Source organism: Rhodotorula paludigena, assembly GCF_050403205.1.
Source record: "Rhodotorula paludigena JCM10292 DNA, Rt_paludigena_JCM10292v1_ctg33, whole genome shotgun sequence".
Taxonomy (NCBI): Eukaryota; Fungi; Basidiomycota; class Microbotryomycetes; order Sporidiobolales; family Sporidiobolaceae; genus Rhodotorula; species Rhodotorula paludigena.
Window position 1 is genome coordinate 92516 of NW_027481425.1, and position 27008 is coordinate 119523.

A 27008-nucleotide genomic window follows, 5' to 3' on the forward strand; every position below is an offset into this window, starting at 1 on the left:
GCGGAAAGAGCTGCAGCGCAGTCGCGGCCGGGGGAAGCCGACGCGGCGCACGAACCCGAATGAGCAGAAGCTTACGGCGACGGTCCGTGCGAACAAGTGCCACGATGTACAGACTAGAAGCCGCGCTGCGACAGGGAACAGGTGAGGCGAGTAGTGTCTATTGCACGAGGAAGGCTCTATTCAATTGGACTGCGCCAAGACTGCGCGCACGACTGCACTGATGGAACACAACGAAGAAATCCAAGACTACAAACGAAGGAGGTACGAAATCAAAGTGAGCGGGTTTATTCCGCGAATGAGACGGACGGGCGATGAGGGACAGTAATCGACGGCGTCGAATTCCGGTCGGCGTCTTCTGCCGCGTATTCCTCTGTGACGTTGATAGCCGGGATACCCAGACCCGACTGCACGGAGGCGTTGTCGCCTTGGACCCGCTTGCGCTCGAGGTGGTCGAGGAAGCGCCGCCGGAGGACGACCATGCGTAGAAACGAGTTGACGCGGTCCGTATCGACTCGCACAGAAACCACCTGCTGCTTGCGGCGCCGCGCTGCAAGCTCGTCCATCCTGTCGAGAATGAAGAAGCACGATGAGCGGGTTCAGGCAAGCCACTCAGCGAGAAGTCTGACGTACTGCAAGGCGCTATCGTCGTCGATGAGACGATAGTGCGCGATGAGGCGCAGCATCTTGGTGAACGAGATGCCCTTGAGAGACAGCTCGGCGTCATGCATCGCCTCGTGGTACAAGCGATTCCAGTTGTCGCGCCGTGCGGCAACCTCACGCTGGTCGATGCCGCCCACGAGGTGCCGCAGCTTGTCAAGGTCGACGCGTTCGAGGGAGTAGGCGCCGCGCGGAGTGAGATAGTGGTGAAAAGCGGGCGAGCGCGTCTGATAGTCGATGGCCTCGCGGTACGAGCCGGCCCGCAGGCTCTGAACCGACCACTCATCTCGGTAGATTTTGACCTCGAACACGCCGCTCAGTCGCTGGACGTACTGGGTATCAGCGCCTGGAGTGAATCAAGCAGGATACAGTCCGGGCTCACCCGGCAGAAGCGAGACACGTCGCGTGGCTGGAGGTAGCCCGTGCGTTCGGGGTCGAACTCGGCCCAAACCTGCTTGAAGCCGCGCATCTGCTCGCGCGTAACTCGCGTGACGTTGCCGTATGCCTTGTACGCGAAGCCGAAAGCCTCCACAATGACACCGAGAATGAGGTTGACGAAGAGGTCTGCGAGGCATAGCTGTCAACAGGCGGCCACGACTTGGCGAGAGGGAGGCACGAACACATGGATAGAACATTCCACGTGATGAACAGGACGTAAGCCCAGCCGGACGAACCGCAGTCGCTGAAGAGGTAGGCGGAAGACCTGCGAGAACAGACGTCAGTCGGCGGTAGGAGAGAGTGGCTCGGAATGGCTGCTCACGCTGTGCAATAGGGCCATTCGACCGTGTAGTCGTGCATGAACTGGTTCCAGCCCTCGCTGCGATCGACTACATCGTTAGCCCGAGCGGTCAACTTCGTTTGCGTCACGTACCCAGTTGACTGCAACGCGAGCAGGACCATGGTGGACCAGAACGTGTAGTAGTTGGCGAGGCGGGTCCCGGCGCTCTCCCACCTTGTCAGTCCGAACATCTCGAGGTAGAAGATCGCGTAGACGAGGAACAGGCAGAGCCAGAGCGCAAAGATGTTGAGAAGCGCTGGCAGGCTCGAGCTGTATGTAGGGAAGTCAGTAAACTGCAGCGAAGGAGGCGAGTTCGGTGACGTACACGGCAGTTTTGAAGAGTTGGTGCAGCTCGTCATTGCGCTGCACGAGCTTGAAGATGAGCGCGACGAGGAAGACCTTCTGCAGCTGCACGAGCGCATCGCCCGTGAAGTGGAGCAGAATTGGGACGGTCGTTGCCACGGTGCCGGCGATGACGACGAGATCGTAGATGTTCCAGCCGTTCTCGAAGAAGCTCGTTCCGAGGCCGGCTAGCCGCACGACGACATCGATGAGGTACAGGAGCGTGAAGCCGAGAAAGATGTAGTCTGCGGCTTGAAGTGTCAGCCTAGGCTCCGCCGAGATTTCGGGATGGGAGAAGGGCGTACTGTAGGCGTCCGCAGCGTGCTCCGTCGCTGTCGCCTGGGAAGCGAGAACAATGGTGTTGATGACATAGAGCGATGTGACGCCGCGTGACCACCAGCCATGCTTGTGAATGGCGCGATCGAAGCACCAGGCTCGAACAGCTGCGAGCATATCGTCAGAGACTTGCCTGAGGCGAGCGAGAACTGCCCGGCACGCACGCGATGTGGGGCGGTGGCGCGGACGCTTGAAGGGACGCTGTTGCGAAAGGAAGCTGCGAAGGTCCTGCCATTGCCTCTGCTCCGTGGTGAGGAGCGAGTTGCCGGTGCGTCGAGTGAAGGAAGCGATGATGACCGAGACGAAAACCGTCAGGCTGGAAAGGGGATGGCTCAGCGCGGCACCGGAAAGCAGCGACAGGGACCAAATCCTACACGAAGGTCGCGCCGACGAGGTTGTATAGCACGAAGAAGAGGCCGGACCACTGCGACGCGTTCTGCTCGGGTTGGCGGTCGAGCCCGGTGATCTGCATGGCCGACTCGAGCACGTCGATCCAGCCTTCAAGACTGATGATCTCGAAGAGGATCAAGAGCGAGGATCGGAACGAGTCGAACGACCACACCGAGGGGTTCTTCCAGACCCGCGGCGCCATGTAACTCCAGTCGTCCGTCGCGGCGTGGAGGTACTCGCCGACGCACTGCGCCTTGGTCCGAACGCTGTCGTCGGTGCAGTAGTAGAGCATGCCCGAGAAGATGTTTTGGCCCCACACGGCAAACGGAATGATGTAGAGCACGGCGAGGATCGAGGCGTCGAGGATGCGGCCGAATCCGAGAATGAGAACCTGCAGGCACGCGAGTGAGCGCAGCAGCGGAAACGGTGGAGAAGCTTTCACGCACGTCGTAGAAGGTCTGCCGCATAGCCGGCCACAGGTTGATGATGCGAAGCGCCCGGAAGGCCTTGAGCGCGCGCGTGAAGCGTGAGTTGTACGCCCCATCGATGAGGACAAGAATGACGTTCGTGATGACGGTGGCGAGGACGAAGAAGTCGATGCAGTTCCAAATTGAGAGGAGGTAGGCGTTCGGCGCGTAGATGAATCCGTCCGCGACGACCTTGATGATGAATTCGAGGATGAACACCAGGCCCAGCGCGACCTCGGCCGTGTTGTACCACGTCATCCGCTCGTTGCCGTGCTCGAGGAAGTACTCGCGGCGGTAATGCGGGTTGGCGACACCGGCGACGGCAACGGATGACACGATGATGACGAGCATCAACGCCGCGAAGGCCCACTTGTACACGGGGATGGGCTCGCGACCGTTGATACGCTCGGGACCGTACGCGGGGTCGACGAGCGCTTGGCAGAAGCGGCGGATGCGCGACGACTGCGGGAAGAGGAAGAGCGACTTGTCGTAGACCGGGTTCTCGACAATGTACTCGGCAATGGTGTTCTGCCGCTTCTGCTTGACGTCCTGCAGCCGGACCTGCTCGTCGAACGTGACGTCCTGCGAGATGCTGGTGCCGGTGCTACAACGCCAACTTGGGTCAGCTGTGCTCGTGCCGAGCGAGGTGGATGCAAGCGCACCGGGAGTGGTAGTAGGCGGTGGGCGGATCGAGCGGCGAAGACGGCGCGACGTAGCCGCGCAAGCTGTCGAAGCCTGTGCGCAGCCTGGTCGGGATCCTACGCCCCATGCGCGGCAGCGTGCCACCAGTCGTTGAGGCCGGCGTGCCCGATGGCGTCTTCTCGTCCTCTCCAGGCGAGTCAAGTGGCTCAGGCGAGGACATCACTCGCCGATCGAGCGTCTCCGGCGAAGCGGTCATCGTGCGGTCGACCGTCTCAGGCGAGGTCGCCATGGCGCGGTCGATGATGCCGTCACCGGAACTGGCCGACTCGACGCTGTCCTGGCGAAGCGGCACCTCCTTCTGCTGCTGCCGCTTGGACGCGGCGCGTTGCATCCGCGTCGTGACGAACGTGTACGGGTCGAAGCGCTTGAACCACCCGGCCGCGGGTTGCTTGTCGGGACCTTGGACGAATGCCTCGAGCTGGCGCGCGCGCTTGTCGGCCTCCTCGAGCTGCCAATTCTCGTTCAGGAGCGCGATGAAGAGGTTGAGGAGGATGAAGTAGGCAAAGATCATCCAGCCGCACATGAAGATGGCCGTGAGCGCGATCTGCCAGGTGCCGCGTTGCGCGGCGAGCGCGACTGCGAGCGGGTCGGTCCAATTTTCCGACGAGAGCAGCTGGTACTGGACGAGGAAAGCGTTGTAGATCTGTAGTGGGGCACGTATTAGCAGGCATGCGTTTCGGTGCTCGGCTGCGAGACTTGCCTGGAAGTAGGTCATGACGCCGTCGTCCTCGCCCGGGATGCCGCGCAAAAACTGAACGCCGATGAGGGCCGTTATAAAGGTCATGAGGAGAAGGAAGACGGTCATGTTGAGCAGGCCGACGAATGTGCCGAGGACGCGATGCAGGAGGCGGCGCATGCGCGGCAGCGCGAGGATGACGCGGTAGAAACGTGCAATCTGGAAGACCGTGAGCCATGCGTAGGCGTCCGAGTGAAAGATAGGCGGGATCTGGATCAGGCTCGTCATGATTGCGAGGAAGAGGTCGACACGGTTGCGCGTGCCGAGGAAGTAGGAGCGCCACTCGGGCAGCGATGCAAACATGCGGATGGCGATCTCGACGTCGAACGCCAGCGTCAGGCCCAACTCGATCCATTCGTACGTGCGCGACTTGTTCGGGTCCATGTTGTACTCGCGGTCGGCCATGAAGGCGATTGAGGCAACGATGAGGGCGACCCAGACGAGATGGGTCTTCTGGTACACCTTGCCGACGACATTGGCGGTGCGGCCGAGGGCGCGCCGGGGCTTGCGATCGTCGTCGTAGCGGGACGATGTGACCGCTGCCGACGTGTTCGCGAAAGCCGAATGCTTCGTCTCGAGACGGATGTCGGCGAACGTGCTGAGCGAGGCATGTGGTCAGAATCTTGCATTTGACGGGACACGGAGCGTCACGCACGACGTGATGACGGCGACGAGTAGATTGAGTGTCCAGTAGTTCAGGATGATGAGGGCGAAAATGAAGTAGAGTACCGAAACGAAGAAGTCGGTATCCATCATGTGGTACATGTCTGCGAATTTCAGCGGGTCAGCCACACATTCCTGAAGAGAGGCTGACTGAGCGCACTGTCGGTCCACGTGTTGGCTGTTTGCGAAGAACGCATCAGAACAACCACTTGAATGAGCAGCGCAAGAGGCAGGGCGCACCCGAAGCAATGATGACGACCTGCATCAGCGCCGCAAAGATGTTGTCGAAGCTCATGTTGCCACCGGCGGGGTTGCCCGAGTCTCGGCACACGCTCGGCGCGGCGCAGATGAACCCCTTAGGATTGTCGTTGACGAGCTGCCCCGCCGAGTTCAGATAGGCAAGCGTTTCGCCGGTCACGCGGTCGACAAAACCGCCGCAGGGTTGCTCGCTGACGACGTCGGCGAGGATGCCGGCGGGGTCTGTGGCATCAGGCTGTCAGCTACTTTGACACGGGGGTCAATGAGCATAAGCGACGCACCGACCCAGACACATGCGCGCTCGTACGATCCGCGAAAGGCCTGCACGCCGATGATGCTGAAGAGGATCATGCCGAATGCGACAAAGAGTCCGACCTTGACGAGGAGCGGGCTCGCGCGCTTCAGCGAGTGCAGGATAGTCTGCATGCACAAATGTCGTGTCAGTCCTGCGAGCAGGCTGACGCATAGGACGCAGCGCACCTGCGTTCCTGCCGTGATGGCGAGCAGCCTTGTCGCACGCAGCACGCTCAGCGCGCGGAAGAACCACAAGTTATCGCTCGCCTCGAGCCCCGTCTCGCTGAGCGCGAACGCGACCCAGAAGCACACGACGGCGATAAAGTCGATGCGGTTCCACGAGTGGCGCAGGAATGCTTGCTGGTACGTCTGGCGCTGCCGCTTGATCGACAGCGCGTACGGAGTGGTCGCCGACGAGACCTTGAAGCCGAACGTCGGGCTAGTGTGCGTGCTGGCGCCGCTGTTGGCGCTTGCGGGCGCGGTCGCCGCAGGAAAGACAGACGCGAGACCGGCCTTGATCGAGTGCGGTTCGTAAGCCGAGGCAGATGGCGCGGTGAAGCCCAGTCCGACGCCGAGCGGACCCGGATTGATCGAGGTGGCGGTGCGAACGCTGTCCTCGCGAATGAGCGAGGCTGTCGAGCTCGCGCCGCCGGGAAAGCTAGCGTAATCCATCGTCGTTATGTCGGTCGAGGCAGGCGGATAAGACGAGGGCCCCTTAGTTGGCGACGGCGGAATGGGCGAGAGGTGCGACGAGGCAGAGTGGGTGCGTGCGAGCGAGCCCTGCGATGGCGACGGAAAGAGGCCAGGGCGATGTGCGCTCGGCGAGGCCTGCGGAGAAGGGAGGGGCGACAGGCGGGTCGAGATCTTGGTAAGGAGCGACGGCGACCTCTTCGGCGTGCCGTAGATGTCCGTCTTGGGTTCAGGCGCAGAGGGAGGTCGTGGCGGGTTGATGATGAGGCCGGTGACAATGACCCGCGCAACGATTTCGACGGTGAAGATGCAAAAGACGACGAAGAGCACGACGTCTTCCCACGTGTGAAAGTAACCCTTGGTCGGGCGCGGATGGGCGTAGACGTCGGGAGACGCCTGTATTGTCTGCACGACGACCTGGAGGATGATGAGGAGAAGGATGATCGGTTCGGTCCACCTGCACGAGAGGGCCAGCTCAGTAGGCCGTTGAGCCGGGACGATAGAGCAGAAAAACGTGCCTGGCGGTGAGCACCTTGGCGCACGCCTGCCTGAGCCGATGATCTGGCCCGAACCACCCGAGCGTGTTGCCCCTTAACTGGCGGTACAACTTCTCGTGCTCCTCGTACCGCTTCTTCCACTTCTCGCCGCCTTCTCCACCCGCGCTCTTTTCCCCGGCTCCGATCGGGCGCCCTTCCTCCTCCGCCGCGCCTGTCGGCGTCCTCGGCTCATCCTCTTGTCTCGCCTTGCCCGCCTTCTCCTCTTCCTCCAGGTCCACCTCGTTGAGCTCCTCAGCATCAGCGCCCGCAACGTTCACGACCCTGACGCTCATCCGCCTCAGCCGCTCAGTCGCAACCGTGAGCGTGCTCCGCCGCTTGAGCGCCGCACTCCCGCCCGAACTGGTGCTCGCCCCGCCCGCAGACGGCACCTCCTCGAGCGCGTGCCAGCCCGCCGCACCTCGCCCGCCCGGGCTGCGACTGCGCGACCGCGAGCGCGAGCGGGACGAGAGGCGCGCGGCGGCGGCCACGGGCGAGGCGGCGAGCGAGTGCAGGAAGTGCGAAGTGCGCGAGTGGGACGCCGCGGGGTGCGCAGGCGGCGAGGAGGGCGCGACGCGCGCGCGGCGCTGGGGAGGGGGGCGAGTCGCGGAGGACGTGTGCGACTGGAGCGGGGAGCGCAATTCGTCCTCTTCGCCCGCCGGATCGTCGGTGGGGTGGGACGAGAAGCCGTAGCTCGGGTCTGTGGACGAGGGTGCCAGGCTGAGCGGGTGCGAGTCGGCGCGCGTGTGCAACACGCCGTAGTGCGGGTCGAAGAGGGACGACGACGAGGGCTGAGAGCTGCCAGTCGAGGCGCGGAAGGGGTCGTCTTCATGTGCGAGCGGCGTGGACGGGGTCGAGGAGGAGGCAGGAGGAACGGCAGGAAGGGTTCGAACAGTGGATCCGTCCCGCAGCCCGATAGTCGAGCTTCGCGACGGTGCGTAGACGTCTGTGGAATTGCTGGGCGTGGCGGCGCGGAAGTGGCGCCACCCCTGCGGCCGGTCGCCGGGTTGTCGAGAGCCTGGCACCGCCTCGTTGACGCTGTCGACGCCTGTTCCGAGCGCGGTGTCGGCTCTTAGATCTGCTGCACCGCGGTCGTCGTCGTCCCACACTCGCTCGTACCCTTCAGCGGATTCGTACTCGTCATCGGAGCCGTATGCGCCTGCACGTCCGCCGTGAAGAGCGGACTCGAAGAGGGCCGTGACTGGGGTCGTCGCCTCGTCTGCCGCGCTCTGTTCTCCGTGAGCAGTCCCCTGCAGCGTGGTTGTAGCGGCTGACAGTACGCTGGAGCCACTCGAAGGAAGACTGAGGCGAAGAGGGTGCGCGGCTGGTGCGTTCGCACGCGCAGCTTCGGCGGGAGATGCCGGTCGAGGGTCGTCTGGGTCGGGCGAGGCTCGACCCTGCGATGCGCTCATGCACTCTCAGCACCTGTACGAGCAGCCAGGAGCTTAGAGAAGGCGGAGGAGAGAGCAGAGGCAGCCGAGGTGCGCGCGGATGTCGGCGGAGCAGGAGGAGGTTGCCTCCAGCCTCGGACCGTGTACACAGGCAGAGAGCGCCTCTGCGAGGGTCAGCAGGGCTCTACAGAGCTGCGTGCGCCCACCTGTCCGCTCAAGACGCTCGAGCGGTGCACACCCTCGTCGTTGTCCTCTGCGACGGAGCCTCTGCCACCGGAGAACCCGGTCTTGCGTTTCTAGTGCGTGCCGTGCTTTGTCGAGGACGGCAATATGGTCTAGGGCACCAGCCGGCAGCTACGAAACAGCGCTTCGGCGTGCGCACAGCCTCTGCGCGATGCGCAATCTGTCGTCGGAACGACCGCGTTGGCCTTCCTCGCAGCGGAGATGCAGATGCGCGGAGTGCTCTACTGGGAATGAGAGCTACACCCCAGCCCCGCCTGCACGTCGACACCGCACCCGCCTGCTGTGACATTGCGCCGTGATGAGCTCATCATTTCCTTCCACCTACCTCCACTTTGCTTGTCCCGCTCTCTCCTTCCTGCTATTCCAGCAACGCTACCATGCTCGCCGTCTTCCCAGCTTCGGGCGGCCTCGGCTCGTCCATCGTCTCGCACCTGCTCGCGCTGTCGCCCCAGCCCTCCTCCTCGCTCCTCTTCGTCTCGCGCAACCCGGACAAGCTCACCGCTGCAAAGGGGAAGGGGGTCACGCTCCGTCAGGCAGACTATGACCAGCCCGAGACGCTCGAGGGCGTATTCGCGGGAGCAGAGACGCTGTGCTTGATCTCGTACCCGTCCATCCAGATCGAGCACCGCTTCGAGGTGCGCCTCGCTACCTCTTCGGCCGTCCAGCATAAGCTGACCGTGCTGCCCGCTCGCAGTCGCACAAGCGCGCGATCGAAGCCGCTCGCCGGTCGGGTGTCAAGCACGTCATCTACACGTCTCTCGCATTCGCCGGAGGCCCCGAGTCCACCGAGTCTGTCGCGCAGGTGATGCAGGCGCACCTGCGCACGGAGCAGTATCTCCGCGAGCTACAGGAGCAGGACGATTCCTTCACCTTTACTGTGCGTCCCCGCCGTCCGTCCACCCTGCACAGAAGGCAGGACGCTAGGCTGACTAGAGTCGCACAGATCGTCCGCGAAGGGCTCTACTCCGAGTCGTTCCCGATCTACACCGCCTTCTACTCGCCGTCTTCCCCCTCGCGCACGATCCGCATCCCGCACGCGCCCGCCGGCGCCGGTCGGGGCATCGCCTGGGTCAAGCGCGACGAGCTGGGCGAGGCGACCGCGCGCATCCTCCTCTCCCTGGCCTCGGCCACCTCGTCGAGCGAGTGGAAGAACCGCACCGTCGTCCTCTCGGGCGCGCGCGAGTGGTCCCTCGCCGAGACGGCGCAGCTGCTCGGACGGCTCTCGAGCCCGCCGCAGCCCGACTTGCGCGTCGAGCGCGTCTCGGTCGAAGAGTACGCGGCGCAGGCGCAGGTGCAGGAAGGGTTTGCGGTGTACCCGGGCGACGACGGCGGGAGGTACTGGGCGGAGAAGTGGGCGAATGCGTGGGAGGCCATCGAGAGGGGCGAGACGGGGGTCGTGACGACGACGATGAGGGAGGTGCTGGGGAGGGAGCCAGAGGACTTCGAGGAGACACTCAAGGAAATGCTTGCAACGTAGACGTGGAGGAACCTAAGGAATAGAACCTGCAAAAGTGCTACAGAACGACGACCGGAGCCGCGGCAGGACCAGCCCGCTCTCGCTCGAGATCGACAAGGGGCCCACAGCTAGACCACCTCGGGCAGTTCTCGCTCGACGAGCCGCGCCCACGTCTCCTCCTTCCACTCCATGCGGTCGAGGAGCGCAAACACGCGCTCCTCGGTGACGCCCATCGCGTCGTACACGTCCTCCTTCTCGACCCTGACGCCCCCGTCGCGCTCCTCGACCGCGCCGTCCGCAGTCAGGAGGCCCTTGTCGCGGCGGACGACGCCGACGGCGCCGCGGTCCTGCGCGGCAAAGACGGCCGCGAGCTCGTCGAGGTTGGGGTTGAACAGGCGCGGCTCGAGGATCTCGAGGAGCGCGAGCGCAACGCGGAACGCGAACGAGTCGCCCTCGAGGAGGAAGACGTCAAAGATGCGCGTCGAGAGGTCGAGCGGGAGGAACGCGACGAAGAGCGTCGTGAGCCAGGGGAAGAGGTACAGCGAGGGGCGGACGACCTGCGACGAAAAGTTGGCGTAGATTTTGGGCATCGCGTCGGCGAGGAGCGTGTCAAAGACGCGGTAGTATGCCTCAATCTGACGGTGAGAGCCGAGTCAGCGAAGTTGAGTGCCAGGTGCCCGAGAGGGCGCACCTCTTCGGGGTCGTCGCTGTAAAAGGACCGCAGGAACGATTTTTGCACGAGGTTGACGAGGCAGATGAACGCCTCTGGCGGGCTCATGTTGAGCAGGAGGAGCGCCGCGGGGAAAGAGAGTCCTTCGGGCTGTGGGCGTGGCGTCGCAGATTGTCAAGTGAGCTCGACCGTGCTGGACAGACACAAAGCAACGCACGTATCGCGGCGCCATCTTCTCGTGCACCGACCATGCGAGCAGGAGCTCCATCAAGTCGTCGTGCATGACCCTCCCCTCCTGGAACAGCTTGAGCGCCGGGAGCGTCCTCTCTGCGTCCTCTTTTGCCCTCCTCGTCGCCTCCAGCATCGCCGCATCGCCCTCGTCCCGCAGCCTCTGCACGCGCTCGAGCGCCTTCGCGAACGCGCCCTTGCTCACGGCGAGCACGTTCCCGATGCACATGCTCCACAGGCGCCCGCGCCACCGCACGGGCATCGTCCCGTCCCACCATAGGCGGCGCAGGTGCCGCCCCTGCGCCGTGTCGTGCATCACGGCGCGCCAGTTGGGCAGGATCGCGCTTTCCCACGCGGGGAAGGCCGATGCGAGAGAGGCGGCGCGGAGGTGCGCGCGGTGTTCGGCTTCGGAGCGGCGGCGCTTCTCTGTGCGTAGTATCCGACAGCGCAAGGGGTCAGCGTCAGACAGGGTCGAATGATACTATCGGAGGTGTGTATCGACACACCGGCTTCGCGACTCGCCGCATGCATGGCGGCGAGCTGCTGGAGGTGCTTCTCCTGCAAGCACATCTCTTCGTCAGCTACACCCTCACTCCGAGCGGGAAAAAGCGAGTCGGCGCACCTCCTCCTCGCGGCTCTTTGGCGGCAGGTTACGCTGGCGGGTCATGGACACGACCTTTTGCATGACGGTCGGCATGCGCGTGCTCATCTGCTTCTTGGGCGTGCTCTGCGCGTCGTCGCCGCTTCGAGAGTTAGCGGCACAAAGAGTCTCGGGTAAGAGGACGAGAGAAGCGCACCTCGTCTGCGCCGGAAGAAGGGGAAGGCTCGGGAGCGGTAGCAGCAGCAGCGGCAGCAGGTGGGGCTGCACTCGCACCCGCCGTCGCGGGCTCTGCGACCTCATCGTGGGGCTGGGCGCCGACCTCTACGCTCGAGGGTGCGTCTGCTACGGTCGTCGCGGCGGTCGAGGCGAGGCTCGGGCTGAGCGGCGGACTCGAGGTCGGTGCGGGCGACGGGCTTGGGGACGACGACGAGCGCGCGGTCGAGGCGGACGCTGCGGGCGCGTGGCCGTCGTCGAGCGAGACGGCATCGAAGCCTCCGTCATCGTCCTGCGCGTCTGGGAGCGCGGCCAAGTCGGACTGCGCAGCGTCCGCGCTGCTCTCCGACGCGTCTTGCGCGCTCGTTCCGCCCTCGGGAAGCTCTTCCGCGCCCTCTGCAGCGCTGTAGCCGTGCTCCGCACCATCCGTAGGTCCCTGCGCGTCCTCGGCGGGCGTGTCGAGACCCGAGGCGGGGTCGTGGTCGGGCGGTGCGGTGAGTGAGTGCATGCGCGGCTCGTCGTCGAGCGCGACGTCGTGCAGGCGGTGCTCGAGGGCGTCGTCTGCATCCATTGCGCGGGCTGTTCGTGCTCGCTGTGCGAGGGGCAGAGCACGGCGACGAGGGCCGTGCCGAGGTGGAGCCGCGCCGAAGAGTGCTTGCTTCCGCTCAGCGTTGTAAGGGAAACGATGGCCGCAAGCGAGGGAAAGAGGCTGCGCGTGCTCTCATTAAACTGCTGGCGAGTCTCTCTTGTGCTCTGCTTGCCCTCCCGCGCTCACTGTGCGCCGTCGGCAGGGGACTGTGGCTCGTCGCCGACAAGCGGCAGCAACGCATCCACGCCATCGCAGACTGGCTCGCAGCCTCGAGCAGCGGCGCACAGGGCTCAAGAGCATCCTACTCGTCCGATCCAGGCACTCCGCCGGCCCCGGGAGACGGCGTCGATGGATACGATGTCGTTGCGTTGCAGGAGCTGTGGATCCGCGAGGACTTTGACCTTGTCGCAGAGCGCGCGAAAGAGGCAGGTCTCGTCCACAGCCGCTTCTTCTACAGGTGCGCACCCTCTGCCGCCCGGAAAGAGCGATGTCGCCAACTCACCCTCGTCCTCGTCGCAGCGGTGCCATCGGTTCGGGCCTAGCCATCCTCGCTCGCCACCCAATCGTGTCGGCCTTTGCGACGCCCTACCAGCTCAATGGCTTCCCGCTCCACTTCATCGAGGGCGACTTCTTCGCCGGCAAGTCCGTCTGCGGCGTCACCCTCTCGGTCGAGGGCATCGGCAATGTCGACGTCCTCAACACCCACATGTATGCTCCCGGCGGAGAAGGGGACACGGTGACGGGCGCACATCGCGTGGCACAGGCTTGGGAGCTGGCGAGGATCGCGACCGAGAAGGCAGAGCGCGGGCGACATGTCCTCGTCGTGAGTCTTGCCTACCTCGCCCGCCTGTCCTTGCCCTTGCACCTGTGACATGCTGGCTGGCGTGCGAACATGCGGAACGTCACGATACTGACACCCTCGCTGTCGCGCAGACGGGCGACTTCAACTCGCAACCGCACTCGGTTATCATGCAGCTCATCCAGACGCACGGCTCTCTCCTCGACGCATTCGCACAAACGCATCTGGCCCCACCATCCATCACCTCGGCACAACACCGCGCCCTCTCGCCGATCGAGGCGATGCACACGCACGGCATCACGTGCGACTCGCCGCTCAACACGTACTCTGCCGCCAAGCTGAAACGGCGCAGCCCGCGCGACGATGTCATCCTGCGCGGCGGCAAGCGGCTCGACTACGTCCTGTACCGTTCGCCCGCCGACTCGCCGCTGCAGCTGCGCGCCGAGTCGTGCGCGCTGCAGCTGACCGAGCCCATCCCCTCGCTCGGCGTCTCGTACTCGGACCACTTTGCGATCGAGGCGACCTTCACTCTGTCGCAGCGGCAGCAGCTCCTCCCCGACCCGCTCGCGCCCGACCTCCTCTCGCCCGCGCTCTCGACGCTCCACGCCGCATACCGCGCGTGCCTCGCGTCGTCGCGCACTCAGCTCCGCGTCTGCGCCGCCTGCATCCTCGCGAGCGTCGCGCTCGCCGTCGGCGCGTCGCTCGAGCCCCTGCGCTGGCTCGCGTGGGCCTTCGTCCTCGCCGCGACGGGCGCCGGCGCCGCGGGCGCGACGTTCCTCTACAGCGGGTTCATCGGCGGGAGGTGGGAGGCCGGGCAGCTCCGGAACGTGATTGCCGAGATTGAGGCCGAGTTGCAGCGGATCCGGATTCGGATGGGCGAGGAGCGCAGGAGCGTCGAGATTGACGACGGCGGGTGGACGAGGTGACATGGACACTCGCTGTTCTCCTGTCTCTGTCTCCCGCGAGCAAGGGCTCGAGAATGCGAGAGACAACAGCATGTTCAATATGCAGACCGCGATAGAGAGTAGACCACAACGATAGAGCTAGAAAGACGACAACAAGAGACCAAGACCCGCAAGAAACTCCTTTCCTCCCCCTTCCCCTTCGTCGTCCGAGGGCGTCACGCCGGATCGCTGATCTCGCCCGAGTCGTCGTCGTCCGAATCTTCGAGCGTGATGATCTCGATGTGCCGCCTGACGACCGACTCGGACCGCGCCTTCTCCTTCTTGTCCCGCTCCGCCTTCATTGGCTTCACCCTCCCCGGCTTGCGCGCCGAGGCAGGAGCACGAGCAGGCGTCTTGTCGTCCGCGTCCGAGTCCGAGTCGACGTCCAGCATGCTGATGACCTTCTTCCGCTTCTTCTTCTTCTCGCCCGTCGACGACGGCTGCACCTGCGGCGGCTGCGGCTTCTTCTGCCTCGTGGCGCTCGAGCTTGGCCGCGGGTCCGGCTCGGCAGAGGTCGCGCCCGTGTCGGCTCGCGCGTGGCGGATCGAGCTGGCAGAGGTCGAGGCGCCGAGCTGTGGGCGGCTGCGAGCGCTCGAGGACGGCTTGGAAAAGGAATCGAGGGAGGCGATCGTCGTAGCTGAAGAGGACGAGGACGAGCTTGATCGTGATGCCGTGCTCTCGAAGGGCGACGGCGGCGGCGGCGGCTGCAGTGGCTGGAGGGGCTGCGCATGCGGCCTATTGTGGTGGTGCTTCGAGCGAGACGGGCCAGCGACAGGCGGCGGTGACCGCTGCTCGGGCGTGATGGACAGCGCAGCGGACGTGCGGCCGAACGAGGGCGCCGGCGATGCCTCGGGCGTGGGCGACACCTCGCGATCGACTTCCATAGCCGCGTGCGCAGCCGTCTCGAGCAGGAGGAGCTCAGTCCGCGGTCGCAGGCGCAGCTGCTCGCCGTGGCACTCGCGCCATTTGCGCGCCCAGACGTTGCCCGAGGGAACCTTGTGGGGAGTGCGCTCGCGCTCGTCGAGTCTCGCAATGATGAGGTCGAGGAGGGAGTCTTCGACGGCGCGGCCGTACGCCGATGCGAGAAGGAAGGGCACGCCGTTCCCGATGACGCGCAGCTGCTCGTCGAACGCGTCGTCGCCAAGCTCCTCGCTAAAGTTGAGCTCGTACGCGTCGGGAACGCCTGCAAATGGGGTCGTCAATTATCGTGACAGCGCAAGGCGAGAGAGCGAGCGCACCTTGCGCACGAAGGAGCTCGCGGAAGGACAGCGGTCGCGGCTGCTCCCAATGGATACGCTCGCCGTGCGACGAACCGTCGATAGCGAGCTGCGTGCGGAGTGGAGCGATGATCATGCCGGGTTCCAGTCGTCGCCACCACTGTGCGAGCTTCTTCTGCGACCGCGATACCCAGGGCGGAGGTATCGGATAGAGGTCGTCGCCCTTGAGGTCTGCGTGCTTGACGTGAGCGCCTTGAAAGACGAGAGCGAAGGAAAGCTCTCACCTTCGTGGTTCCCGCCCTCGCCCGTCGCACCTTTGGCGCGCGCCTTGAGCTTGAGGATTCGTCGCGCGTTGTGCTCGGGCAGCGAGCGACAGACGTGGTGCGTCATGCCCTCGGACTGAGCAAACGACTCGTGACCGAGAACGGCGGAGGACACGAGAGTGCGGACGGCGAGCTGGAACGATGTGGTAGGTGTCGAACCGTAGGCGGCCGGATTCTGAGACGTGTACTCCAGGCCGTACTGCGGGAAGCCCCCAAATCAGCGAGTCCAACTTTACGCGACGGCGGCGAGCAAACGTACCAGACGCTGTTCGTACCTGCCGAGGGTGGGGAAGCAGTCCTGGACGGAGAAAGCAGCCAAGTCGCTCGTCGCCTCGCTGATCGTGACAGCCCAGTGCGGGGCGTGCACGTCGTGATCGTGCTTGCTCTTCTTCCGCCGCATAATGCCTTCGGGCGCATCGTCGTCGTCATCGCGCCGCTCCTCGAAGAGGCGGTGATTGCGAAATTCGCGCCCGTCGCGAAGAGCGTGCGAGAGTGGCGGCTCCTTCGGCAGCGAGACGCCCGAGACTGCCAGCTGGACGATCAGGCGCTTGCGGAACTGCGGCACGCCAAATCTGTAGGTGGTCGATAGCAGCTGTCAGCTAGTGACCTAGGACGAGAGAAACAAATTGACGCACGCAGCGGCATTCGCGACCGACCAGCGAGCCTGATACCGCAGCGCAAGCGCCACGGTCATGAAGAGCTTGAAGAAGCTGCCTCGCGCATGACCTGGTCTCGGGACAGGCAGAGCATGCGTCCAGAACGCAGCGACATTCTCGAAGAGACCGTGGAGCGGGCGAAGGATGCCGAGGGCGGCGAGGTAGACGAACGGTTCTGCACAGCGGAGGTCGTCGAGGGTCTTGTGGCGGTTGAGCAACGAGAAGCCCTCTGCGAGACCGTTGAAGAGAGACGTTCAGTCGGCCGGGACTTCACGAGATGCAGCGTGAAGACATACGGCAGGGGGATCCGCCGGTCAAGCAGAACAGGCGACTTGGCTCCGGCAGCTCCTGCTCACTGCCGGACGGACCGTACACCTTGCGACCATAGTAGACGGCTTCCGTGACATCCGAAACACTCGCCTCGAAGGTTGTGCCGCGACAGTTGGACTGGTAGCAGGTCGCGGCTGGTCCATGGTGCTCGACCGCCTTCGCCGTGCGCAGCAGGCGACAACCCTGCAAACGAAGCATATGTCAGACCTTGCTAGCCGCGAACGCTTGGACACGCACGTCTTCCATGCCGAGGTCAAGGAGGCCGCCTCCGGCGTACAGCGCGCATCCGGCGAGCTCGAAGTCGTCGCGACTGCGCAGCTTGGCGAGTCGGCGCATCGTCTGGTCGCGCTTCTCGTGGTCGGGCGCACAGAGCTCGCAGACTCTGAGTTCGTGGGGTTCGAGACGTTCGCGCTTGAGCTTGGCCGAGTTGCGCGTGTTGCGAAGGTCGCGGCTGAGTACGCCGCCCTTGTCGAATATCGGCTCGCCGCCGCCGTCCCAGCGCGGTATGCGCGACTTGACCCAATAGTTGAGCGCCGAGGCGCGCTCGTACTGAACGATTGCGGCAGACGGGTTGCTGTCGCCGACGACCGAGTCGAGGTGCCGCACATTGCACCGGCTGTGGACGTTGGTGGCCGGGATCCAGTCTGTACAAGCGGTGAGGACGACTTCGCGGCTTGAGACGAGGTCATGCTGTGCTGTAGCGTTGCACGGCAGCTCTTGTAGCCGGATGACCCACTGGATCTCGACCTGGTCGACCGAGTCGTCGCAGCTGTCCCTGTCGAGGTCCTCCTCCCAAAGGCCGACGATTCGAGCGATGCGAAGCGGGACGCGCGCGCGGACTGACGATTGGCCATGCACGGTCATGTTGGGCTCGACGGGCATCTTGCGGTGCTCGAGACTGTCGACAAGTACGAAATCGCCCGCGTGATAGTCGGTGGTGCCGAGACGGAAAAGAGTCTTGTCGTCCTTGATACGACGCGCCTTTTCGGGTCGACGCTTGTCCTTACTGCCCTTTGGAAGCTTGACAGTCGCCTCGACGTAGCGCAAGTCGCCCTCGCACGAGTCGCAACTCTGCAGCTTGCGCGCGATGCAATGTGTCGGCGTGTCGATGCGAAGCTGCGAGAGATCCGAGAAATGACCGTCCTCGTCGTTGTAGGCAGCCCTGCGAGCGTAGGTTGCGTGAGCGCGCGTGAGCATACCGGGGCCGGAGGGGATCCGCACCAGCAGAAGAAGCCGGTCGAAGGGTAGAGCGTGGACCTGAGACGCGATGAGGAGTTCCAGTCGCAGTCGTCGATGCGGCAGGCGATGTCGGTCGCGACCCAGGAATCGCAGCGGTCCATCTTGAGGAGCATGCGCGGAGTGCAGTACACGCCGAGGCTCGGGACTTGCTCGGGCGTCGTGAACCTACGCATTGCAATCGAGATCAGCTATGGATGATCGTCAAGCGACGCAGTCCGGACTCACCAGCTGAGGTGCACTTCGAGGTTGTCGTGGTCGCGGGTGCCCTTCTCGAGGAAGAAGTACTCGATCTGGGCGAACCAGAGCGAATCCTCGCCGCCGTCAGGTTGTCCGGCTTTTGCTGCCGTCTTGCCCTTCGCCTTGGCCTGCGCCTTCGCCTTGCCGTCATGGTCGTCGTGATCCGGCTCGTCCTCGTCCGCCGTCTCCCAGTCATCGTCGCCCTCGTCGTCGGACAGCTGCGCCAGGTTTCGTGCCGGGTGTACGGGTCTTGCCATGCCCTTCTTGTCCATCGGGTCGGCGTCGTCGTACGTGTCGTCGATCTCGAGCTCCGCCTCACTCCCGGAATCGTCGTCACTAATTGCCACACTACCGAGTGCGGTGGGTTCAGTCGAAGAAGGCGGGACGAGGACGATGTCGCCAGCGCTGCAAGTCAAGGTTCATGAGTTCCTCACGCCTTGCACAACTCGCGATCTTTGAAACGCACCGGTACCTGACGCCGTCAATGAGGGCCTGCCGGTAGACGAGGACAGGCTTCTTGTTCGCGGCACTGATCTTGTCGTCGTCGATGAGGTCCTTAACGAGGTTCGGCGACGCGCGCACCTCAAACGAGCCGAGCGCCTTGGCCGTCTGCGGCTGACGCCGCCATCGTGCCTCGCGCCAGTCGGCGTTGTACTTGCGGTACTTGTCGAGAAGGGCGCGCTCGGCGGCACGTTCGGCCGCAAGCTCCTGGTCGGCTTGTCCGCGGTTGTGCGTGCGGAACGTGTTGGCGGGAAAGAAGTCTTTGATGAGCTTGTAGGGTTCGGGCGGGATGCTGCAAGATTCGCGCGTCAGTGACAGGCAACAGAGGACTGCAGGGCAGGGATAGACGGACAAAGGAATGTCAGGCAACGAGCGAAAGAGGAGGACCTCGTCGCCTTTCTCGACACAGAGGTCGCGGGCACCGATGCGCCACAGCTCCGGAAGGTCTGCTCGCCACTTGGACTCGCGCGAATGGTTGTCGATAAGCCAGCGGACCTTGTTGACGACCTTCTGCACTTCGACATCGCCTCGCAGCGTTTCGTCGTCGCCCTGGACATAGTTGCCGCGGACGGAATGATGTCGCGCAAGGGTGTAGAGGTTGAGGAGGCGCCTAAACTTCCTGACGAGCGGCGTATACGACAGCTGCATACGTTTCTTGCGCGCTCCTCCGGGTCCGACAGATCGTCGTCGATTCGCGGACGGCGCCAGCGACTCCATCGGCCTCCCGAGCTGATAGTCCGCGACCTTCGTGACGAGGACTGGGCCGGAGGAGGTGAGCGTCAGTCGTCGGATGTCGTACTTGGCGAAGAGGTGGACCTCGAGCTGTCCGTCCTTGTCCTTCGAATGTCGCGCGTGCGCAATTGCGGGTCCCTGCGCGGGTTCGGGCTTCTCGGGCGGTGGAGGCGTAATCTGGTCGCCGAGCGCATCGTCTTCGGCAGGGTCTGCAAGCGTCCGTGCAGGTCGTGCAGAGCCGACGAGCACCACGTCCGGCTTGGAGCCGGCAGCCTTGAGCAGCTTGTGGAGCTGCACGAGCTGGTCCGGGCGCCCTCGTCGGTGCATGTAGAAATCGTCGAGGACGTAGGTCCGCCGTGTTGATCTCGGTTTGTGCTCGCTGCCCGGCTCGTCCTTGAGCGGGAAGGCCGCCTCGAGATTCGCCTCGTCATGCGGGTTTGGCGGCTTGACTTGGACCGCGGCGCGGCGGAAAGAGGTGCGGGTGCGGACGACGAGCTTGGTGCTTTTCTTGCGCTTGCCGCGCGGCTTATGGCGCGCATAGCCGTCGAGGCGCAGAGCGTCGTCGTCCGTGTCGTCGACCTCTTCGGGCTGCTGCCGCGGAAGCGGCTTCGGCTTGGAGACCTTCTTCGGCTGTCGGCGCGCGATTGCTGGCGCTGCGCTCTCGTCCGCTGAGCTGTCGGGTGCTTCTCGTGCGACTGGCGTCGGAGGCTGTGTATCGCAAACATGAGTTTCACGTCACTCTCGAGGCCGCAGGCGCTTTGCGCACCTGCTTCTTCTGCTTCTTCACCGGTGGCTTGTCGCCCTTGGGCTTGACGCCCTTCGATGTGCCAATACCGAGGTCACGCGCAGGTTCTTGTGCGAGAGGCGGGGCGATCGGCGGCGGAATCGCGGGGGGCGGCTGTCGCTCGACAACTCGCGCGTTCGACAAGTCCGGCACGTCGAAATCAAAGTGTTGATGAAAGCCACCGGGGTCATCGTCCGAGAGGGCGAGGTCATCTCCGGCTACTTGTCGCAACGACGGGTGCAGTTGCGCCGCGGTGAAGGAGAAGAGGTCGTCGACTGGCTCGGGTGGGTCGAGGAGCAAGGTAGGGGGTGGACGATCGTCGGCGGGGTCCAGGACCGGGTACTAAAGATACAAAGCTGTCAGTGTACTTGACTTGCCGCAGATCAGGCGGAAGTAGCTTACAAAAGACAGATACAAGGGTCCGACGCGCGGCCAGAGCAAGGTGAGGTTGCGCAGCGATGTCTCCCCGTCCTGCAGACGCTTGATGACGTCGCGGAGAAATTCCTCTTTCTGTAAACAAGTGGTGCTGCAGGTTCTGAGCTCGCAGAATTGATAAAGCGGGTTGCGCGCACCTCGTGGTTGCGGACGAAGTCGGGCGTGAGACGTCGCGAAATGGCTGGATTGAGATCGTTGATCCGCCTAAGCTCCGCCTGCAGCGCCGACACTCCCTTCTCGCTCGCGAGGGCCTTCTCGGCGTTCGGCTGTGCCGGAAGAGCGGCATGATACAGGCGGATGAGGAGGAGCTGGTACTCCCGCCTTTCTTGATGCTGTGTCGGCGGAATCGGGTTAACTCGCGGATTATGCACGCAGCAAAGATCGTTCCACGCACGCTGAGCCGCACAAACCCGCTCAAACCCTCCTGGTCGTCCTCTAGAATGCCCATCTCGCGCTTAGAGGTCGCTGCTCGCAGATGAGCGAGCACGCGCTCAGCGGGTGCGCTGATGAGCTGAGCACGTGTCCGAAGCGCAGCCCAGCGCGTGTGTACCCTAGCTGGCCCAGAAGAGCGAGAAGGCGGCCGGCGACACCGTGCGGGGAGAGACAACCTGGCCGCTTGCTTCCGCTCCGCACGCTCTTCCCGCCGAGAGGTGCTGCAAAGCGTCCCTGCTTTGATCGACCGCTTCTGCTTGCTGCTAGACCGCGCATCTCTGGACCGGGGTCGTTACGGACGCCCGACCGCTTCATCAGTTGACGTCGAGGTTCGATCAACTCTCTCGCCTGCTCCGCCAGCTGCAGTCGACAGAGGTGCCCAGACGCTCCTGTAGAGCTCTTTTGTAGCCTTCGGAGAAGCGCTCTGGACAGCTGACGGTGTTGTCGCTGCAGGCCTCCCCGTCTCTCTCGACCGACCCTCTCGCTGCACCCTCTTTGTCGCCACCTACCATGTCTGGCGCCAAGGCCATCGTCAAGCTTGAAGGCAGGCTGCCAAAAATGGTCGTCTTTGACTTGGACTTCACCCTGTGGGATTGCTGGTGCGACGTACGTCCGCTGTCCTCCGTCCAGTCGCTCTTCCCTTTCGACGTCTGATCCTTCGCTGCATCCGACGACAGACGCACGTCTCTCCGCCGCTCAAGCGTCGCGGCACCGACCTAAACAAAGTCTATGACAAGCACAACCAGCCGCTATCGTTCTACGCCGACGTCCCGCAGATCCTCCTCCAGCTGCACCACTCGAACATCCACGTCGCCGCCGCGTCGCGCACGCACGCGCCCCGCGTCGCGCGGCAGATTCTCAGCGAGCTGCTCCTGCCCGGCTCGCACCGCGACGATGCGAACGACCCGCTCAAGGCGCGGGCGTCCTCGAAAGAGGGAGAGACGGTCGCGGCGATCAAGCTGTTCGACTCGATGGAGATCTACCCGGGCAGCAAAATGGAGCATTTCCGCGAGCTGAACAAGAAGACGGGGATTGCGTTCGAAGACATGGTGCGTCTTTTCGCTTCCAGCCGCTCTCTCCTCGCGTTGTGCCCGCACAATGTGTCGAGATTGACGACGAGATGCTCTGGACGTCGCAGGTCTTCTTTGATGGTGCGTGACAGGGCGACGATCTGCCTCTCGTCGACGCGGCTGCGCCGACGACACCGACTGATGTGCTTCTGGCCTCTTCGACCCTCTCTCCTCGGCACAACAGACGAGTCGCGCAACCGCGAGGTGGCCAAGCTCGGCGTGACGTTCGTGCTGGTGCACTCTGGCGTGACGCGGCAGCTGTTTGAGAGCGGGATAGATGCATGGCGGAAGGGTGCCTCGGACCGGAGACCAGAATGAGGGTGATTGCCTAGAGCCGTGTGTAGCGCTAGACCGAGCGTGCGTCCAATAAACCTAGATGGCACTCCGGAAGGCTTTCGCGAGAGCTCCCGACCATGCCGATGCGGATGTCCGCGGGTGGGCGAGGACGGTGCGTCTTGAACGAGGTGGACAAGGGCGATCCCTCTCTCGCGGAGGATTTACATTCCTGCACAGGCATCGACTGCAAAACAGGGCCAGAGTGGGCGGTTCGGGAGAGGCGCAGAGGGAAGGGGAGGGAACGTCGACGAGACGGCGACGACGAGGAGCGGGCCGCAGCCACCTCGTCCTGCGCTCGCCTCGCTCCGTGCGCCCCGTTCGTGCGAGAAGTGTGACCGAGTGCACCGTCCAGCGCCCTCCCCGTGCCCTGCTGCGCCTATCCCGCCCTCGCGCGCAATCCGTGTCATCAGTCTGAGCCCCCCCCTCCCCCTCGCCCTCCTCAGGCCCTCGCTCCCGCTCTCCCACGCCCGCGCGAGCCCCGCTGCTCCGTCAGCCGCGAGCATACACTCTCCTCGGACCCCGCCGAGCCCGCCATGAGCTCGTCAAAGGTCATCGCCCAGCGCGCCCCTCCTCGCCAACCCCGGGTCTACGCCCGCGAACCCGTCAAGTACTCGGTCGAGCGCAAGCGCAACGCCGCCGGCGTCGAGCACGAGGTCCTCACTCTCGAAGACACGCCCGAACCCGCCGCCGCAGCCGCCGCGCAGGCTGCCCAGGCGCCCGCAAACGGCCACGCCCCAGCAACATCGGGCTCGCGCCACAACGACCCTTACAACGGCTACGAACCCGCGCCCAAGAAGCGCAAGAGCGACGTCGGCGGGTCGGCGTCTGGCTACGGCGCGAATGCCGCACCAACGGGTGCAGGAGGGTCCGGCGGCGGCGCGAATCATCGCCTACCGCCGCAGTACGGCATGCCCGCGCCGGCGTACGGTGCGGGCGGGAGCAACGCCTATCAACAGCCGCGAGGGTATGCAGGCTACCAACCGATTGCGGCCGGGTCGGGCAACAAGCGCAAGCACGACGAGTACGAGCGCGACAACCGCGATGTGCGTGCCCTCCGCAACTCTCTGCCCTTCCGAACGAGGCTCACATGTTGGCGCTCGCAGGCACAGCGGCAACGCGACAAGGGTCCCCGGTATTGCGACGACGATGGGCACTTCATCGTGCAGGTCGGCGGGACGGTCAGGGATTCGTCACAGGGTCACGAGTGTGCGTTCACGATCGTTTCTTCGCATCCCGTGGAACTTGACTCACACTTTTCCATGTCGCAGACGTCATCGAGAAGCAGCTTGGGCAGGGCACGTTCGGCAAGGTCGTCGCGGCGCGACAGAAGCAGGACGGGCGGAGATACGCCGTCAAGATCATGTGCGTTTCCGACATCGCTCGATGGCTCTCTGCAGTGCTGACAGTCTCGCTTGAGCAGTCGTGCGGTGCACAAGTACCAGGAGGCGGCAAAGACGGAGGTTCGCGTCCTGACACTGCTGACGGCGCAAGACCCGCAAAACACCAAGTGCGCCGACACCTCCTCTCACTTCCCTCCGTTCGAGGCTGACGCGCTGTGATTTTCAGAAAATGCATACCGATGCGGTCGTCGTTCGACTTCCACGGGCACACCTGCCTCGTCACCCCTCTTCTCTCCGCATCCGTCTTCGACTTCCTCAAGGAGAACGGCTACGAGGCGTTCCCCCTCAGCCACGTGCAAAGCTTTGGGCGACAACTCCTGACAAGCCTGAAGTGTATGTCGCGCGTCCGCTCACGCTATACCCGGTCGAAGCTGACGCGAGGCGAAACTTGCAGACGTCCACGACCACAAGCTCATTCACACGGACCTCAAGCCCGAGAACATCTTGCTCGAGGACACGGCGTCGACTATCGTGCCAACACGAGTACGTTGCGACGCTCCGCACAACCAGCGGGATCTGAAGCTGACCTGGCGTCCACGCACTCAGCGGAATCGCAACCGCAAAGTCCTCAAGAACACGGGGATCCAGCTCATCGACTTTGGCAGCGCGACATTCGACAACGACTACCACGCACACGTCGTCTCGACACGGCATTACCGCGCACCGGAAATCATCCTCTGTGCGTCCGTATACCGTCTTGCTTCGTCGAATCTTTCGCTGACGGCCTCTGACGAGCAGGCATGGGCTGGTCCTATCCGTGCGACATGTGGTCGATCGGGTGCATCCTCGTCGAGTTCGTGACGGGCGAGGCGCTGTTCCAGACGCACGACAACCTCGAGCACCTGGCCATGATGGAGCGCGTCTTCGGGCCTATGACGCCCGAGTACGCCGCACAGGGGCATGCGTGCGTCTTTTCTTCTCTCAGACTTCTCCCCGGACCCGCTGACGAAGCGGACGCCTGAACACAGCAAGATTGCCGGCGCTCACCCCGACTGGTTCCGCCGCGTTGCCGCGTCGTCGAGCGGGCGCAGCCGGAGTCGCAAGATGCAGTACGAGCTCAACTTTCCGACCGAGACGACGCAGAAGCAGAGCATCAAGTTTGTCAAGGGCATGAAGAAGTTGCGGGTGCGTCTTGCCGTCGGCTTGCTCTGCCGCATAGCGACGCTGTTCGCGATCAGTGGCTGATGCTGGTTCTCGTCGCTCTTCGCAGGACATCATCGCGCCGACCGACATCGCTGGCCAGCGGTTCTACGAGCTATGCGAGGGCCTGCTGCGATGGGACCCGGTCAAGCGGCTCAACGTCGACCAGGCGCTCAAGCACCCCTTCTTCAGCGACGTCATCCACGACGAGGGCAACCCGCAATAGCCCCCGCTATCGACTCGCCGCTCGCCGTGGCGCCGTGCGCGCGCTCTCGGTTCCCCTTGTACAGACCCTGCACATCCCGCTCCGTCCATCCCGTCCTCCCTCTCGCTTATTCGCAGCCGTCCCCATGCTCCTTGTCTCGCTCGTCATCTGTTGCACCCGCTCATATCGTTCGCAGTCAAGTCAGTCAGTAACCACCCGCGTACGCTCGCGCTCCGTTTGATTCTATCATTCCGTCTCCTTCTCCATCCCATCTCGCTCATCATGCCCTCCCCCCCTTCTCGCTCCGGTATACCTCTTCCGGATCCTGCGATTCGTGCTCTGTGGATGTCTTTCCGGCTCCCTGTACTCTGGTCCCTTTCCTCTTTCGCTCTCCCCGTTGTCTGGTTGCCCTCTGTTCTTCGACACGACCGTCTCGTGCTGGAATCACACAAGACTGGCTCGCACAGCTGTGCGCTGGGCCTCCCCTAGAGCCGCTCCGCACAGCAACTGCGCATGCAGGCCAAGTGACAGCCGACGTGAGTTACTCCAGTCTGCTTCCGTCCGATTCAGCCTCTTCCGGAAGCTCTCGGTAGAAACCGCAAAGCAGGTGCAAGAGATTCTTTTGTAAGACTTCGTTTCATTGCCGATTCCTCCCCGCCGCTCGCCTCTACCAAAGTTGGCGAGAGAGCGGTTTCAGGTCGTCGTCTTTCAAGTCAAGTTCCGATTCGAGGTCCGGGACGAGTCGCTTAGAGCCTGTGCACGGAGTGCGCCCGAGTCAGTAAACCGCGGTCGAGGCGAGGGAGGGGCTGAAAGAGGGAAGAAATGGCACGCACTCGCCGCAGTTCTCGATGGTGACCTTCTGCGAGGTCTTGCCCGATTGCGAGCCGAAGCCCTCGATCTGCTTGACAATGTCCATGCCCTCGGTGACCTCGCCGAAGACGACTGAGTGTGGCGTACGCCGAGAGTCAGTATCAAGACAAGAGGAAGAGGAGAGGTCGGGTGACGGACCGTGGGCGCCGTCGAGCCACCTGGTTGCAGCAGAAGAAAGCGTAGATGTCAGTTGGGTTCAGTGACATGACCATGCAGAGGAGAAGCGCACGAGGTGACGACGGTGGTGATGAAGAACTGCGAGCCGTTGGTGTTCTTGCCGGCGTTGGCCATCGAGAGGAGGCCGGGCTTGTTGTGCTTGAGCTGGAAGCTGCAGGTACACGTCGTTTCGTCAGCTATGCGAGGCATGGGGATTAGAGGAGCGAGGCGACGCACTTCTCGTCGGCGAACTTCTCGCCGTAGATCGACTTGCCACCGGTGCCGTTGTGGTCTGTCAAGACGAGCGGGTTGAGTGTTGATCTATGGGAGCAGAGCGAAAGAACCGGAACGCACTGGTGAAGTCACCGCCCTGGAGCATGACTGCGAGGAAGGACGCGAGAGGACAGAGTGAGCAGCGAGTCGAGACGGATTGGATAGAATCGAGACACACACTGGGGGATGACACGGTGGAACGACGAGCCCTTGTAGCCGAAGCCGTTCTGGCCAGTGCAGAGCTCACGGAAGTTGCGCTGTCGAGGAAAGGCGAGTCAGTCGGACGGCTGTCAAGCATTGAGTGGGAGCGAGCTGCTTACAGCCGTCTTGGGGACGACGTCGTCGTCTGTACGCATGGAGAACGGACAAGGTCAGTGAGTGCGAGTCTTGGCGCAGCGAGGTGGGGACGAGGGAGCCTTGAGCGAGACGCACAGAGCTTGAAGGTGATGCGGCCGAGGGCCTTGCCGTTGGCGGCGACGTCGAAGAAGACCTTCTGTAGTGCGCGGAACAGCAGGCAGAACCGTCAGCGCGCTGCACATCGACGACGAGCCCGAGGTGGAGAAAGAGGGACCCGGCGGTCACCGGGGTTCGGTCGACTCACGCTCATTCTGTTTAGGCGCAGGGCGGTGGAGTGAAGGGTAGTGGGATAATGCAGGGGCGGGTCAGGCAACGGACAGAGCGGGATGTGCGGG

At 63.8% G+C, this 27008-nt stretch overlaps 8 protein-coding genes across 8 annotated transcripts; 4 read left to right on the plus strand and 4 right to left on the minus strand.

The window, feature by feature from the left end:
• Positions 1-284: 284 nt before the first annotated feature.
• On the minus strand, positions 285-8258 carry CCH1 (calcium channel protein CCH1; the record flags this gene model as incomplete). Its single annotated transcript, XM_076650238.1, has 19 exons — positions 285-564; positions 631-980; positions 1040-1221; positions 1278-1360; positions 1418-1474; positions 1529-1705; positions 1761-2022; positions 2083-2220; positions 2278-2429; positions 2488-2894; positions 2950-3574; positions 3633-4315; positions 4373-5006; positions 5064-5175; positions 5232-5249; positions 5312-5551; positions 5611-5749; positions 5810-6770; positions 6832-8258. The coding sequence occupies 19 exons, from the start codon at positions 8256-8258 to the stop codon at positions 285-287; spliced, it is 6927 nt and encodes a 2308-aa protein (XP_076504198.1).
• Positions 8259-8857: 599 nt separating this feature from the next.
• Positions 8858-9957, plus strand: JCM10292_006614 (uncharacterized protein; the record flags this gene model as incomplete). Its single annotated transcript, XM_076650239.1, has 3 exons — positions 8858-9115; positions 9175-9357; positions 9424-9957. The coding sequence occupies 3 exons, from the start codon at positions 8858-8860 to the stop codon at positions 9955-9957; spliced, it is 975 nt and encodes a 324-aa protein (XP_076504199.1).
• A 107-nt stretch (positions 9958-10064) lies between these two features.
• JCM10292_006615 (TBC domain-containing protein) lies at positions 10065-12219 on the minus strand (the record flags this gene model as incomplete). The annotated part of the gene is made up of 6 exons (XM_076650240.1): positions 10065-10571; positions 10628-10756; positions 10824-11260; positions 11341-11392; positions 11457-11561; positions 11632-12219. The coding sequence occupies 6 exons, from the start codon at positions 12217-12219 to the stop codon at positions 10065-10067; spliced, it is 1818 nt and encodes a 605-aa protein (XP_076504200.1).
• Positions 12220-12333: 114 nt separating this feature from the next.
• On the plus strand, positions 12334-13962 carry ISC1 (inositol phosphosphingolipid phospholipase; the record flags this gene model as incomplete). The annotated part of the gene is made up of 4 exons (XM_076650241.1): positions 12334-12424; positions 12493-12694; positions 12757-13060; positions 13171-13962. 4 exons carry the CDS (start codon positions 12334-12336, stop codon positions 13960-13962), a joined length of 1389 nt encoding a protein of 462 aa, XP_076504201.1.
• Positions 13963-14156: 194 nt separating this feature from the next.
• On the minus strand, positions 14157-20882 carry JCM10292_006617 (uncharacterized protein; the record flags this gene model as incomplete). Its single annotated transcript, XM_076650242.1, has 15 exons — positions 14157-15163; positions 15219-15449; positions 15512-15719; positions 15780-16092; positions 16156-16405; positions 16473-16689; positions 16744-17668; positions 17728-17910; positions 17971-18387; positions 18449-18775; positions 18836-19923; positions 19982-20341; positions 20402-20509; positions 20572-20766; positions 20829-20882. The coding sequence occupies 15 exons, from the start codon at positions 20880-20882 to the stop codon at positions 14157-14159; spliced, it is 5883 nt and encodes a 1960-aa protein (XP_076504202.1).
• Positions 20883-21376: 494 nt separating this feature from the next.
• JCM10292_006618 (Mg-dependent acid phosphatase) lies at positions 21377-22254 on the plus strand (the record flags this gene model as incomplete). The annotated part of the gene is made up of 4 exons (XM_076650243.1): positions 21377-21472; positions 21544-21915; positions 22005-22017; positions 22121-22254. 4 exons carry the CDS (start codon positions 21377-21379, stop codon positions 22252-22254), a joined length of 615 nt encoding a protein of 204 aa, XP_076504203.1.
• Positions 22255-22805: 551 nt separating this feature from the next.
• Positions 22806-25038, plus strand: KNS1 (serine/threonine protein kinase KNS1; the record flags this gene model as incomplete). Its single annotated transcript, XM_076650244.1, has 10 exons — positions 22806-23315; positions 23376-23478; positions 23541-23634; positions 23693-23779; positions 23839-24005; positions 24067-24155; positions 24219-24351; positions 24411-24576; positions 24641-24797; positions 24883-25038. 10 exons carry the CDS (start codon positions 22806-22808, stop codon positions 25036-25038), a joined length of 1662 nt encoding a protein of 553 aa, XP_076504204.1.
• Positions 25039-25763: 725 nt separating this feature from the next.
• Positions 25764-26923, minus strand: JCM10292_006620 (peptidylprolyl isomerase; the record flags this gene model as incomplete). The annotated part of the gene is made up of 10 exons (XM_076650245.1): positions 25764-25770; positions 25851-25959; positions 26026-26045; positions 26117-26215; positions 26281-26335; positions 26398-26424; positions 26495-26573; positions 26637-26662; positions 26749-26809; positions 26918-26923. The coding sequence occupies 10 exons, from the start codon at positions 26921-26923 to the stop codon at positions 25764-25766; spliced, it is 489 nt and encodes a 162-aa protein (XP_076504205.1).
• Between the last annotated feature and the right edge of the window lie 85 nt (positions 26924-27008).